This window comes from Harmonia axyridis, chromosome 2 (assembly GCF_914767665.1).
Source record: "Harmonia axyridis chromosome 2, icHarAxyr1.1, whole genome shotgun sequence".
Taxonomy (NCBI): Eukaryota; Metazoa; Arthropoda; class Insecta; order Coleoptera; family Coccinellidae; genus Harmonia; species Harmonia axyridis.
This window is the reverse complement of record NC_059502.1, coordinates 52231384-52247217: the sequence shown is the minus strand read 5'-3', so window position 1 is coordinate 52247217 and position 15834 is coordinate 52231384. Positions and strand designations below refer to the sequence as shown.

Here is a 15834-nt window from a genome sequence, read left to right as displayed (position 1 = left end):
CCTTACAAAAAAATAAATCAATGAACTAATATATCTATGATATTTGTACATGACAAAGACTATAAATTCATTTAAAGAATATGGTTCACATTTAATTAACAGTTCGAATAATTGTCTCTTGAAGAGTTTAATTTCTTTAATTGATCTTATTTTTCTAGGTAAATGATTGAACAGTTTCATACTGATTTAGTAATTATTACGCTCTGTACTCGTTAGTCTGTGAATAGGTAATAGATATTCAATCATTATCCTGGTAGGATTCACATTTTTACAATCCTGAAAATAGGAATTGTTCTCAAACAAAAATAACAAGAGTTTATAGATATATAAACCAGGGGAAATTTAATGAAGGAAACATCACTCTTAAATTAAATTTCCCTGTTGGTTTCTTCTTTATTATCTTCTTCATTTTCCTCTTCACTTTCAACACTTTCTTCATCTTCTTCATATTCTTCATCACTGTCCATCTTGTCGAAACGATGTATATTGACATTCTGCCAATTTGTATCGAAGATAGTGAAGGTACCTTCGAAAATTAACGTTGTCCTACACATCGGACAACATTTGGAAGAACTGGAGCACCACCTGTCGATGCATTCTTTGTGAAAACAATGCCTGCAATCGGTTAGGTACAGTTCTCCAGTCAACCTACTCAGACATACGCTGCAGTCTTCCTCAAAAGTTATACCCCTAGGAAAAAAAAAGTACATATTAATTCGCTGTTTGATAGGTACAATATGGTTATCGTTCATTTCATACACATATATTGAACAAAAATTTCTTTATAAAAATGCAACATTCAGAAACTGAAGATAACATTCGATTATATTGTTTCAAAAATAATTAAAGAAAACAATGATGTAAAAGCATTACCTTTCTGTACAGTCGTTGTACAACTTTTCGAAACTGAACTCATATAAATGATCCAAAGACATCTTTTTAGCTTTAAAATTATCTGTTCTGTACTTCACCACTGTTGAACTGATACTAAGCTAGTAAGCGTACCAACACACTTAAGTACTCAAATACGTCAGGCGCGGATCCAGGACCCACTTTTGGGGGGGGGGAAAATTCTAGATTCTTCCGCCATTTTGGGACGTCATTTTTTTTTGCCGTTCATTAATATGGGTTTTCACAAAATGCATTGAAGGTGGAATGAATAGAATAAAAAATGTCCCCATTCATTTACTTGTATTTTCACATTATATGAAGTAACAAAGTGTATTAATTACATATCGATATTTATTTTGAAGTATCAAACTACTCAAACTGATTTCGTTCTTTAGTTGAACGTTTCGAAATTCAATCTAAACAATGTGAAAAGAGAATATGATTTTTATTTTCGTTCAATTATATCTGATTTATTTTATCACCTTGGTAAAAATAAATATTTCAAAAAAGGGTTAAACTGTCGTTTCTTATTTGTTGACAGATACATTCCAAGAATTATTCATCTGATAATACATTAGATAGTTAAAATTTTCAGAATGGCCGTCAACCTCATTAGGTAAGTCATTATAAATATGACAAATAAATATTTTAAATGTACCTACACTCATTAAGAGTACCTAAGTCAAACTTTTGTTGGTTATCTGATGATGCCACGTTCATTAAACCATTATTTAACTTTCTAATAGATAACAGAGGTATCCATAAGAATTTGTGAATAAACTAAATTAGGTCCTGATATCAGCAACTGAATTCTTATTGTTCAGGGGTCAGTGATAAATAAATACCACGAAAAAAAAATTATAAAACAAATAAACATTTTAAAAAAACTTCAAGAAAAGCGTCTAACTTTTTCTGCTTATCTGATCACGTTATGGTCATTAAAGCATTATTTAATTATTTACTGATAGATAGTTGAATAATTCTCATACTTTCTTCTTAAAGTTATTCAACTATCTGTTTGTAATTAAAAAATGGATTAATAATTTTTTATGCATGATGTTATCAGATAAGTCACTATTGTTTGATGACTTCTTACAAGTTTTTTAAAATGTTTATTTGTCAAGCTATTATGGCTCATGAAATGGCATTTAATAATAACTTACTAATAGATGGCTGTAATTCGCTGTTTGAAAGGTACAATATGGTTATTTTCATTTCAAACACATATATGTATATCTAAATACATATTAGACATTCGAATAAAATTTTTTCCTTTTCAAATTACTCGATTGATCCTAGATAAATTTTTTCGATGAAAAGCTACAATGAGTTGTATTATTTACTTCTTGTCACAAATTTCATAGTTTTTATATTTCTCCTCAATGAAAAAGGTCTCAGACATAGACAAGATAATTGTCTTGAGTCTGAATGAAAAAAACCAACAATAAAACAATCATTTATCTTTTCAGAGGCAATTACGAATTTCTTGTATAAACGACCTCAAACTGTCTTTGGATTATTATTGGATTTCGTGTTCAAACACCAAATCTTGCGTGCTTCAGGTAATTATCAAAAACTGACTGCACATATTTCAACCATCTTCAATCAAATAGACCGATAGTAGGAGAAGCTCACACGCGAATCAGCTCAAAAAAAAACAGTAGGAGTGGCCTTTATCTGTGACTTCAAGGCTGTGAAAATTTTTGATTTACTTCTCGGAAAACAATTTTTTCATTTTGTTATATTTTATCCTAATTCTAAATAATACTGTGGATTGGCTTGGTTTCTACTTGTTCGAAATTCATTTTAAATCGAAAATTAAATGACAGTCATTATATTTCATCTTTTTTTTTCGTATTCCTGGTACTGTATGCATAATGGAAACTGTTTTGGAGGAAGCTAACCTTATGGTCATCAATATACATACCGGGTGTAATAGGATCATGGTACACACCCCTTATCTCCCTTAAATTTGAAGGTTATAGATTGAAATTTAGGATAATAATAATAATAATAATAGGTATTTATTTCCAGAATTGTATGTACATTACAAAATGATAAAAACAAGTCACAAATTCCTTACAAAAAAATAAATCAATGAACTAATATATCTATGATATTTGTACATGACAAAAGACTATAATAGTATATTCTAAAACAAGTTGCAGAATGGGCTCCTATTCCAACACGAATGCGAAATTCGAAAACGAGCGACGAAGGAGCGAGTTTTGGAACGCATGAGTGTTGGAATTGCCTTCTGCAACGAGTATTAGACGATATTTTCTCTATTTCAGTCAAGTTTTGCGAAATATTGTCGAGATTCAATGAAAAATTCAGATTATATATCCTAGTGACTTTTGTATTGTACCTTGGCAGTTGGTGTGACTGTTACGAAAATTGACAGATTACGGAATTTGAATATGAATCGTATGTTTCGAATTTAGACATAATTTACAATTATACATTAAATTCATGAATTATGTCTGACGAAATCGATTGAACACTACCTGAATTATGAGAGTTTGCGAATATGTATCAAATCATTTCTCTATATCCCCAAATTATATTATATTGACAATTATTGACGTTTGTTGAAATTTGATAGGATTGGACGTCAGCATAGACAACCACAAAACGAAAAATATATCTGAAAACGATGCTGTAATGAGTTCATTACAGCACTGTTTTTTAGAACTGTAATGAACTCATTACGATACAGAAATAGAGAAATTCATTTAAAGAATATGGTTCACATTTAATTAACAGTTCGAATAATTGTCTCTTGAAGAGTTTAATTTCTTTAATTGGTCTTATTTTTCTAGGTAAATAATTGAACAGTTTCATACTGATTTAGTAATTATTACGCTCTGTACTCGTTAGTCTGTGAATAGGTAATAGATATTCAATCATTATCCTGGTAGGATTCACATTTTTACAATCCTGAAAATAGGAATTGTTCTCAAACAAAAATAACAAGAGTTTATAGATATATAAACCAGGGGAAATTTAATGAAGGAAACATCACTCTTAAATTAAATTTCCCTGTTGGTTTCTTCTTTATTATCTTCTTCATTTTCCTCTTCACTTTCAACACTTTCTTCATCTTCTTCATATTCTTCATCACTGTCCATCTTGTCGAAACGATGTATATTGACATTCTGCCAATTTGTATCGAAGATAGTGAAGGTACCTTCGAAAATTAACGTTGTCCTACACATCGGACAACATTTGGAAGAACTGGAGCACCACCTGTCGATGCATTCTTTGTGAAAACAATGCCTGCAATCGGTTAGGTACAGTTCTCCAGTCAACCTACTCAGACATACGCTGCAGTCTTCCTCAAAAGTTATACCCCTAGGAAAAAAAAAGTACATATTAATTCGCTGTTTGATAGGTACAATATGGTTATCGTTCATTTCATACACATATATTGAACAAAAATTTCTTTATAAAAATGCAACATTCAGAAACTGAGGATAACATTCGATTATATTGTTTCAAAAATAATTAAAGAAAACAATGATGTAAAAGCATTACCTTTCTGTACAGTCGTTGTACAACTTTTCGAAACTGAACTCATATAAATGATCCAAAGACATCTTTTTAGCTTTAAAATTATCTGTTCTGTACTTCACCACTGTTGAACTGATACTAAGCTAGTAAGCGTACCAACACACTTAAGTACTCAAATACGTCAGGCGCGGATCCAGGACCCACTTTTGGGGGGGGGGGGAAATTCTAGATTCTTCCGCCATTTTGGGACGTCATTTTTTTTTGCCGTTCATTAATATGGGTTTTCACAACATGCATTGAAGGTGGAATGAAGGATTATCAGACCAGGATAACCTCATTCGTCTTGATAGAGCACTCAAGGGAAAAGCTAGGGAAACTGTTAAAGCTCTTCTAATATCTCCAAGCAATGTTTCAAGGATAATCAATATGCTCGAGATGAATTTTGGTAGACCTGAATGGATTGTTCTATCTCTCATGGAAAAAGTGATGAAAATCAGCCCTGTAAAAGAAGACAGTTTGGAATCCTGTATTTTTTTCTCAAACGCAGTTACTAATATGGTGGTCACGATGAGAAATGTTAATTCTTCACTATATTTGTTCAATCCGGAAATGTTAGTGAATATTGTTGAAAAACTTCCCACCATACAAAAGTACAACTGGGGAAAATATAAATATCAGAAAGATTTACAGGGAATACCAACATCCCTTGAAGATTTTGCAAATTGGTACGAAGAAGAGGTAAATTCTATGGCTTCTACAAGTAATCCATTCCAGAGAAGTAAACACATGTCAAGGAAAGAAACAGTTAGTTTTTCAAAAAAGTCCGAGCCGAGAAAGGCAGAAAATTCCAAAGTTTGTGTATTTTGCCAGAGAACGAATCATAAAATAGAGGAATGTGGTGAATTCATAGAGAAGACTATACCAGAAAGAAGACAATCAGTTATGAATTTGAGATTATGTTTTCTATGTCTCCAATTGGGTCACATGGCTAATAAATGTTTCCTCAGAACGAGATGTGGTATAATGGGTTGTAAAGGAAAGCATAGCAGTCTTCTTCATCTGGCAAGAGATCCAAACAGCTCATATCCAACTTTACAAGATAAAACAGCAGCTTCGAGTGAATTTTGTGCGAAATTGAACGATGTGGATCAAAAAACTCTGCTGAGAATAGCACCAGTTATACTTCGTGGGCCTTATAATGAAATCAAGACATTTGCCTTATTCGATGAAGGCTCCACATGCTCGATGATGGATGAAAATTTAGCTATGAAATTGAACCTCTCTGGACCCATCGTTCCACTCCGTTTTCAATGGACAAATAACATTACCCATTTCGAGGATGAATCGAAAATGGTTGATGTTGATATTTCTGCCGACAGCAATAAACAAATCTTCTATAATCTGAAAAATTTGAGGACTGTTAAAAACTTGAGTATACCAAACCAGAAAATCAATGTAGATCTTTTGTCTCAGAATTTCCCACATTTGAACCGGAAAATTCTAGAGGCCGTGGAGAATGCAACTCCAGAAATTCTCATTGGCCAAGACAATTGCGGACTAATTATACCACGTCAGGTCATACAACCAAAAATGAATCAACCTATAATGTCCAAATCCAAATTAGGTTGGACTATTCATGGAGCACTCACTGATTCAACTGATGGAAATGAAATGAATCATGCAACTCTTTGTTGCCGACATATTGAAGATGATGAACTCCATCGTATGGTGAAAGATAGTTTCAAGTTAGAAGCTTTCGGAGTGAATGAAAAAATCATCAGCTCAGTAGAAGATCGCAAAGCACTTGAAATCATGAATAGCACAGCTAAAAGAATTGGTAACCGTTGGGAAATTGGACACCTTTGGAGAAATATGGATGTCGCATTTCCTGACAGCAAAGTAAACGCACTCAACCGTCTTTCCTGCATGGAGAGGAAAATGAAGAAAGATTGTGAATTCGCAAAGCAGTACCGTGAGAAGATCCAGGATTATATCAACAAGGGTTATGCAAGAAAATTAGAGTTAGAGGAGATTACAGAAAATCCGAGAAACTGGTTTTTACCACATTTTGCAGTGTGGAACGTCCATAAGCCCGGTAAAATTAGACTTGTCTTTGACGCTGCTGCAAGATCATTTGGATATAGCCTCAATGACTTTTTACTACAAGGTCCAGACTTTGTTCCTTCCTTGGTTTCCGTTTTATGGCGCTTTAGGCAGGGAAAAATTGCATTTAGTGGGGACATCAGGGAAATGTTTCACCAAGTGTTAATAAAAAAGGAAGATCGATGTGCTCAACGATTTCTTTGGCATGATGAAAATAACCTTGGTGGAATTCCGGATGTTTATGAAATGAATGTTATGATCTTCGGTGCCGTGTCTTCTCCATCCGTAGCCCAATTCATCAAGAACAGGAATGCTGAATGTTTCGAAGATAAATTCCCTGGAATAAGCAGAGCAATGAAGAGACAACATTATGTTGACGATTATTTGGATTCATGTAGCACATACGAGGAAGCTATTCAAAGAGTACGAGATGTAATTTATGTTCATAATCAAGTTGGTTTTGAAATGGTGAAATGGATTAGTAACTCCAAGAGGGTTCTAGAATCAATTCCAAAATGTCTTCGTGCTGAATCAGAAAAAAACATTAAAATTGATTCACAAGAAATCAAAAGAGTTCTTGGATTGTCTTGGTCTCCAGAAACTGACCAATTCATATATTCGCTGAACTTTCACAAAATTCCTATTGAAAAAACATCAGGATCAATAGCACCAACGAAACGGAAGGTCTTGCGGATCATCATGTCAATATTTGATCCTTTCGGGTTTTTGGCAACTTTGATCATAAAGGCGAATGTGTTTTGTGATGCGCGTGATAAGGCTTATTCCTATGTTGCTTACTTCAGAACAGAAGAAAAGGAGGATAATACTGAAACACATGTCTGCTTTGTTACTGCTGAGTATAAAGTTGCGCCATTGACTCAGCAAATCATACCCAAATTAGAGTTACAAGGAGCAGTGTTGGCATGCAGACTATCCAAGAAAATATGGGAAGAAGTTGAACATAAAATTCGCGAAACACATTATTGGACTGATTCATTGGTGGTACTTAAACAAATAAGATCCCAGTCGAGAAGGTTTCCTATGTTCGTGTCATGTCGAATAGGAGAAATCCATGAAAATGCAGATGTTTTCCAGTGGCACTGGGATCCTTCTGAAGAAAATGTAGCAGATCAGGCTACCAAAGAATTGAAAAATATCGATCTTAAACAAGATGGAGATTGGTTTAGCGGACCATCGTTTTTGGGAAAACCAAGGAAATTATGGTATTGTGAGGGTGGCAAAAATTCAAACGAAGAAAGGCATTTATAAAAGACCTGTTACGAAGCTGTGCATCCTTCCGACCACTTAGTGAAGATTTAAGTTCTTCACAGGGGGGAGAAATGTTAAGGCCAAATTCATTTTTTAATTTGACAGACGAGTGAACAGGAAATCAAGGGAGTTTAGTTTTTTGATAGTTCTGAATTGTCAAGTTTTCAAATAAAAAAGTTATTGAAGAATTTCACATTTGAATTTACACCATTATTTAACTTTCTAATAGATAACAGAGGTATCCATAAGAATTTGTGAATAAACTAAATTAGGTCCTGATATCAGCAACTAAATTCTTATTGTTCAGGGGTCAGTGATAAATAAATACCACGAAAAAAAAATTATAAAACAAATAAACATTTTAAAAAAACTTCAAGAAAAGCGTCTAACTTTTTCTGCTTATCTGATCACGTTATGGTCATTAAAGCATTATTTAATTATTTACTGATAGATAGTTGCATAATTCTCATACTTTCTTCTTAAAGTTATTCAACTATCTGTTTGTAATTAAAAAATGGATTAATAATTTTTTATGCATGATGTTATCAGATAAGTCACTATTGTTTGATGACTTCTTACAAGTTTTTTAAAATGTTTATTTGTCAAGCTATTATGGCTCATGAAATGGCATTTAATAATAACTTACTAATAGATGGCTGTAATTCGCTGTTTGAAAGGTACAATATGGTTATTTTCATTTCAAACACATATATGTATATCTAAATACATATTAGACATTCGAATAAAATTTTTTCCTTTTCAAATTACTCGATTGATCCTAGATAAATTTTTCCGATGAAAAGCTACAATGAGTTGTATTATTCACTTCTTGTCACAAATTTCATAGTTTTTATATTTCTCCTCAATGAAAAAGGTCACAGACATAGACAAGATAATTGTCTTGAGTCTGAATGAAAAAAACCAACAATAAAACAATCATTTATCTTTTCAGAGGCAATTACGAATTTCTTGTAAAAACGACCTCAAACTGTCTTTGGATTATTATTGGATTTCGTGTTTAAACACCAAATCTTGCGTGCTCCAGGTAATTATCAAAAACTGACTGCACATATTTCAACCATCTTCAATCAAATAGACCGATAGTAGGAGAAGCTCACACGCGAATCAGCTCAAAAAAAACAGTAGGAGTGGCCTTTATCTGTGACTTCAAGGCTGTGAAAATTTTTGATTTACTTCTCGGAAAACAATTTTTTCATTTTGTTATATTTTATCCTAATTCTAAATAATACTGTGGATTGGCTTGGTTTCTACTTGTTCGAAATTCATTTTAAATCGAAAATTAAATGACAGTCATTATATTTCATCTTTTTTTTCGTATTCCTGGTACTGTATGCATAATGGAAACTGTTTTGGAGGAAGCTAACCTTATGGTCATCAATATACATACCGGGTGTAATAGGATCATGGTACACACCCCTTATCTCCCTTGAATTTGAAGGTTATAGATTGAAATTTAGGATAATAATAATAGGTATTTATTTCCAGAATTGTATGTACATTACAAAATGATAAAAACAAGTCACAAATTCCTTACAAAAAAATAAATCAATGAACTAATATATCTATGATATTTGTACATGACAAAAGACTATAAATTCATTTAAAGAATATGGTTCACATTTAATTAAAAGTTCGAATAATTGTCTCTTGAAGAGTTTAATTTCTTTAATTGATCTTATTTTTCTAGGTAAATGATTGAACAGTTTCATACTGATTTAGTAATTATTACGCTCTGTACTCGTTAGTCTGTGAATAGGTAATAGATATTCAATCATTATCCTGGTAGGATTCACATTTTTACAATCCTGAAAATAGGAATTGTTCTCAAACAAAAATAACAAGAGTTTATAGATATATAAACCAGGGGAAATTTAATGAAGGAAACATCACTCTTAAATTAAATTTCCCTGTTGGTTTCTTCTTTATTATCTTCTTCATTTTCCTCTTCACTTTCAACACTTTCTTCATCTTCTTCATATTCTTCATCACTGTCCATCTTGTCGAAACGATGTATATTGACATTCTGCCAATTTGTATCGAAGATAGTGAAGGTACCTTCGAAAATTAACGTTGTCCTACACATCGGACAACATTTGGAAGAACTGGAGCACCACCTGTCGATGCATTCTTTGTGAAAACAATGCCTGCAATCGGTTAGGTACAGTTCTCCAGTCAACCTACTCAGACATACGCTGCAGTCTTCCTCAAAAGTTATACCCCTAGGAAAAAAAAAGTACATATTAATTCGCTGTTTGATAGGTACAATATGGTTATCGTTCATTTCATACACATATATTGAACAAAAATTTCTTTATAAAAATGCAACATTCAGAAACTGAAGATAACATTCGATTATATTGTTTCAAAAATAATTAAAGAAAACAATGATGTAAAAGCATTACCTTTCTGTACAGTCGTTGTACAACTTTTCGAAACTGAACTCATATAAATGATCCAAAGACATCTTTTTAGCTTTAAAATTATCTGTTCTGTACTTCACCACTGTTGAACTGATACTAAGCTAGTAAGCGTACCAACACACTTAAGTACTCAAATACGTCAGGCGCGGATCCAGGACCCACTTTTGGGGGGGGGGAAAATTCTAGATTCTTCCGCCATTTTGGGACGTCATTTTTTTTTGCCGTTCATTAATATGGGTTTTCACAAAATGCATTGAAGGTGGAATGAATAGAATAAAAAATGTCCCCATTCATTTACTTGTATTTTCACATTATATGAAGTAACAAAGTGTATTAATTACATATCGATATTTATTTTGAAGTATCAAACTACTCAAACTGATTTCGAAATTCAATCTAAACAATGTGAAAAGAGAATATGATTTTTATTTTCGTTCAATTATATCTGATTTATTTTATCACCTTGGTAAAAATAAATATTTCAAAAAAGGGTTAAACTGTCGTTTCTTATTTGTTGACAGATACATTCCAAGAATTATTCATCTGATAATACATTAGATAGTTAAAATTTTCAGAATGGCCGTCAACCTCATTAGGTAAGTCATTATAAATATGACAAATAAATATTTTAAATGTACCTACACTCATTAAGAGTACCTAAGTCAAACTTTTGTTGGTTATCTGATGATGCCACGTTCATTAAACCATTATTTAACTTTCTAATAGATAACAGAGGTATCCATAAGAATTTGTGAATAAACTAAATTAGGTCCTGATATCAGCAACTAAATTCTTATTGTTCAGGGGTCAGTGATAAATAAATACCACGAAAAAAAAATTATAAAACAAATAAACATTTTAAAAAAACTTCAAGAAAAGCGTCTAACTTTTTCTGCTTATCTGATCACGTTATGGTCATTAAAGCATTATTTAATTATTTACTGATAGATAGTTGAATAATTCTCATACTTTCTTCTTAAAGTTATTCAACTATCTGTTTGTAATTAAAAAATGGATTAATAATTTTTTATGCATGATGTTATCAGATAAGTCACTATTGTTTGATGACTTCTTACAAGTTTTTTAAAATGTTTATTTGTCAAGCTATTATGGCTCATGAAATGGCATTTAATAATAACTTACTAATAGATGGCTGTAATTCGCTGTTTGAAAGGTACAATATGGTTATTTTCATTTCAAACACATATATGTATATCTAAATACATATTAGACATTCGAATAAAATTTTTTCCTTTTCAAATTACCCGATTGATCCTAGATAAATTTTTTCGATGAAAAGCTACAATGAGTTGTATTATTTACTTCTTGTCACAAATTTCATAATTTTTATATTTCTCCTCAATGAAAAAGGTCACAGACATAGACAAGATAATTGTCTTGAGTCTGAATGAAAAAAACCAACAATAAAACAATCATTTATCTTTTCAGAGGCAATTACGAATTTCTTGTATAAACGACCTCAAACTGTCTTTGGATTATTATTGGATTTCGTGTTTAAACACCAAATCTTGCGTGCTTCAGGTAATTATCAAAAACTGACTGCACATATTTCAACCATCTTCAATCAAATAGACCGATAGTAGGAGAAGCTCACACGCGAATCAGCTCAAAAAAAACAGTAGGAGTGGCCTTTATCTGTGACTTCAAGGCTGTGAAAATTTTTGATTTACTTCTCGGAAAACAATTTTTTCATTTTGTTATATTTTATCCTAATTCTAAATAATACTGTGGATTGGCTTGGTTTCTACTTGTTCGAAATTCATTTTAAATCGAAAATTAAATGACAGTCATTATATTTCATCTTTTTTTTTCGTATTCCTGGTACTGTATGCATAATGGAAACTGTTTTGGAGGAAGCTAACCTTATGGTCATCAATATACATACCGGGTGTAATAGGATCATGGTACACACCCCTTATCTCCCTTAAATTTGAAGGTTATAGATTGAAATTTAGGATAATAATAATAATAGGTATTTATTTCCAGAATTGTATGTACATTACAAAATGATAAAAACAAGTCACAAATTCCTTACAAAAAAATAAATCAATGAACTAATATATCTATGATATTTGTACATGACAAAAGACTATAAATTCATTTAAAGAATATGGTTCACATTTAATTAACAGTTCGAATAATTGTCTCTTGAAGAGTTTAATTTCTTTAATTGATCTTATTTTTCTAGGTAAATGATTGAACAGTTTCATACTGATTTAGTAATTATTACGCTCTGTACTCGTTAGTCTGTGAATAGGTAATAGATATTCAATCATTATCCTGGTAGGATTCACATTTTTACAATCCTGAAAATAGGAAATTTAATGAAGGAAACATCACTCTTAAATTAAATTTCCCTGTTGGTTTCTTCTTTATTATCTTCTTCATTTTCCTCTTCACTTTCAACACTTTCTTCATCTTCTTCATATTCTTCATCACTGTCCATCTTGTCGAAACGATGTATATTAACATTCTGCCAATTTGTATCGAAGATAGTGAAGGTACCTTCGAAAATTAACGTTGTCCTACACATCGGACAACATTTGGAAGAACTGGAGCACCACCTGTCGATGCATTCTTTGTGAAAACAATGCCTGCAATCGGTTAGGTACAGTTCTCCAGTCAACCTACTCAGACATACGCTGCAGTCTTCCTCAAAAGTTATACCCCTAGGAAAAAAAAAGTACATATTAATTCGCTGTTTGATAGGTACAATATGGTTATCGTTCATTTCATACACATATATTGAACAAAAATTTCTTTATAAAAATGCAACATTCAGAAACTGAAGATAACATTCGATTATATTGTTTCAAAAATAATTAAAGAAAACAATGATGTAAAAGCATTACCTTTCTGTACAGTCGTTGTACAACTTTTCGAAACTGAACTCATATAAATGATCCAAAGACATCTTTTTAGCTTTAAAATTATCTGTTCTGTACTTCACCACTGTTGAACTGATACTAAGCTAGTAAGCGTACCAACACACTTAAGTACTCAAATACGTCAGGCGCGGATCCAGGACCCACTTTTGGGGGGGGGGGGAAATTCTAGATTCTTCCGCCATTTTGGGACGTCATTTTTTTTTGCCGTTCATTAATATGGGTTTTCACAAAATGCATTGAAGGTGGAATGAATAGAATAAAAAATGTCCCCATTCATTTACTTGTATTTTCACATTATATGAAGTAACAAAGTGTATTAATTACATATCGATATTTATTTTGAAGTATCAAACTACTCAAACTGATTTCGTTCTTTAGTTGAACGTTTCGAAATTCAATCTAAACAATGTGAAAAGAGAATATGATTTTTATTTTCGTTCAATTATATCTGATTTATTTTATCACCTTGGTAAAAATAAATATTTCAAAAAAAGGTTAAACTGTCGTTTCTTATTTGTTGACAGATACATTCCAAGAATTATTCATCTGATAATACATTAGATAGTTAAAATTTTCAGAATGGCCGTCAACCTCATTAGGTAAGTCATTATAAATATGACAAATAAATATTTTAAATGTACCTACACTCATTACGAGTACCTAAGTCAAACTTTTGTTGGTTATCTGATGATGCCACGTTCATTAAACCATTATTTAACTTTCTAATAGATAACAGAGGTATCCATAAGAATTTGTGAATAAACTAAATTAGGTCCTGATATCAGCAACTAAATTCTTATTGTTCAGGGGTCAGTGATAAATAAATACCACGAAAAAAAAATTATAAAACAAATAAACATTTTAAAAAAACTTCAAGAAAAGCGTCTAACTTTTTCTGCTTATCTGATCACGTTATGGTCATTAAAGCATTATTTAATTATTTACTGATAGATAGTTGAATAATTCTCATACTTTCTTCTTAAAGTTATTCAACTATCTGTTTGTAATTAAAAAATGGATTAATAATTTTTTATGCATGATGTTATCAGATAAGTCACTATTGTTTGATGACTTCTTACAAGTTTTTTAAAATGTTTATTTGTCAAGCTATTATGGCTCATGAAATGGCATTTAATAATAACTTACTAATAGATGGCTGTAATTCGCTGTTTGAAAGGTACAATATGGTTATTTTCATTTCAAACACATATATGTATATCTAAATACATATTAGACATTCGAATAAAATTTTTTCCTTTTCAAATTACTCGATTGATCCTAGATAAATTTTTTCGATGAAAAGCTACAATGAGTTGTATTATTTACTTCTTGTCACAAATTTCATAATTTTTATATTTCTCCTCAATGAAAAAGGTCACAGACATAGACAAGATAATTGTCTTGAGTCTGAATGAAAAAAACCAACAATAAAACAATCATTTATCTTTTCAGAGGCAATTACGAATTTCTTGTATAAACGACCTCAAACTGTCTTTGGATTATTATTGGATTTCGTGTTTAAACACCAAATCTTGCGTGCTTCAGGTAATTATCAAAAACTGACTGCACATATTTCAACCATCTTCAATCAAATAGACCGATAGTAGGAGAAGCTCACACGCGAATCAGCTCAAAAAAAACAGTAGGAGTGGCCTTTATCTGTGACTTCAAGGCTGTGAAAATTTTTGATTTACTTCTCGGAAAACAATTTTTTCATTTTGTTATATTTTATCCTAATTCTAAATAATACTGTGGATTGGCTTGGTTTCTACTTGTTCGAAATTCATTTTAAATCGAAAATTAAATGACAGTCATTATATTTCATCTTTTTTTTTCGTATTCCTGGTACTGTATGCATAATGGAAACTGTTTTGGAGGAAGCTAACCTTATGGTCATCAATATACATACCGGGTGTAATAGGATCATGGTACACACCCCTTATCTCCCTTAAATTTGAAGGTTATAGATTGAAATTTAGGATAATAATAATAATAGGTATTTATTTCCAGAATTGTATGTACATTACAAAATGATAAAAACAAGTCACAAATTCCTTACAAAAAAATAAATCAATGAACTAATATATCTATGATATTTGTACATGACAAAAGACTATAAATTCATTTAAAGAATATGGTTCACATTTAATTAACAGTTCGAATAATTGTCTCTTGAAGAGTTTAATTTCTTTAATTGATCTTATTTTTCTAGGTAAATGATTGAACAGTTTCATACTGATTTAGTAATTATTACGCTCTGTACTCGTTAGTCTGTGAATAGGTAATAGATATTCAATCATTATCCTGGTAGGATTCACATTTTTACAATCCTGAAAATAGGAAATTTAATGAAGGAAACATCACTCTTAAATTAAATTTCCCTGTTGGTTTCTTCTTTATTATCTTCTTCATTTTCCTCTTCACTTTCAACACTTTCTTCATCTTCTTCATATTCTTCATCACTGTCCATCTTGTCGAAACGATGTATATTAACATTCTGCCAATTTGTATCGAAGATAGTGAAGGTACCTTCGAAAATTAACGTTGTCCTACACATCGGACAACATTTGGAAGAACTGGAGCACCACCTGTCGATGCATTCTTTGTGAAAACAATGCCTGCAATCGGTTAGGTACAGTTCTCCAGTCAACCTACTCAGACATACGCTGCAGTCTTCCTCAAAAGTTATACCCCTAGGAAAAAAAAAG

The 15834-nt window shown here is 31.6% G+C and overlaps 1 protein-coding gene across 1 annotated transcript; it reads left to right on the top strand.

The window, feature by feature from the left end:
• The first annotated feature begins 4959 nt into the window (after positions 1-4959).
• On the top strand, positions 4960-7776 carry LOC123673392. Its single transcript, XM_045607879.1, has one exon. The coding sequence runs from the start codon at positions 4960-4962 to the stop codon at positions 7774-7776; it is 2817 nt and encodes a 938-aa protein (XP_045463835.1).
• The last annotated feature ends 8058 nt before the right edge of the window (positions 7777-15834 follow it).

Excerpts from the sequence above, each read along its gene's own strand:
- LOC123673392 (XM_045607879.1), top strand. The coding sequence starts at position 4,960 with ATGGTGGTCACGATGAGAAATGTTAATTCTTCACTATATTTGTTCAAT.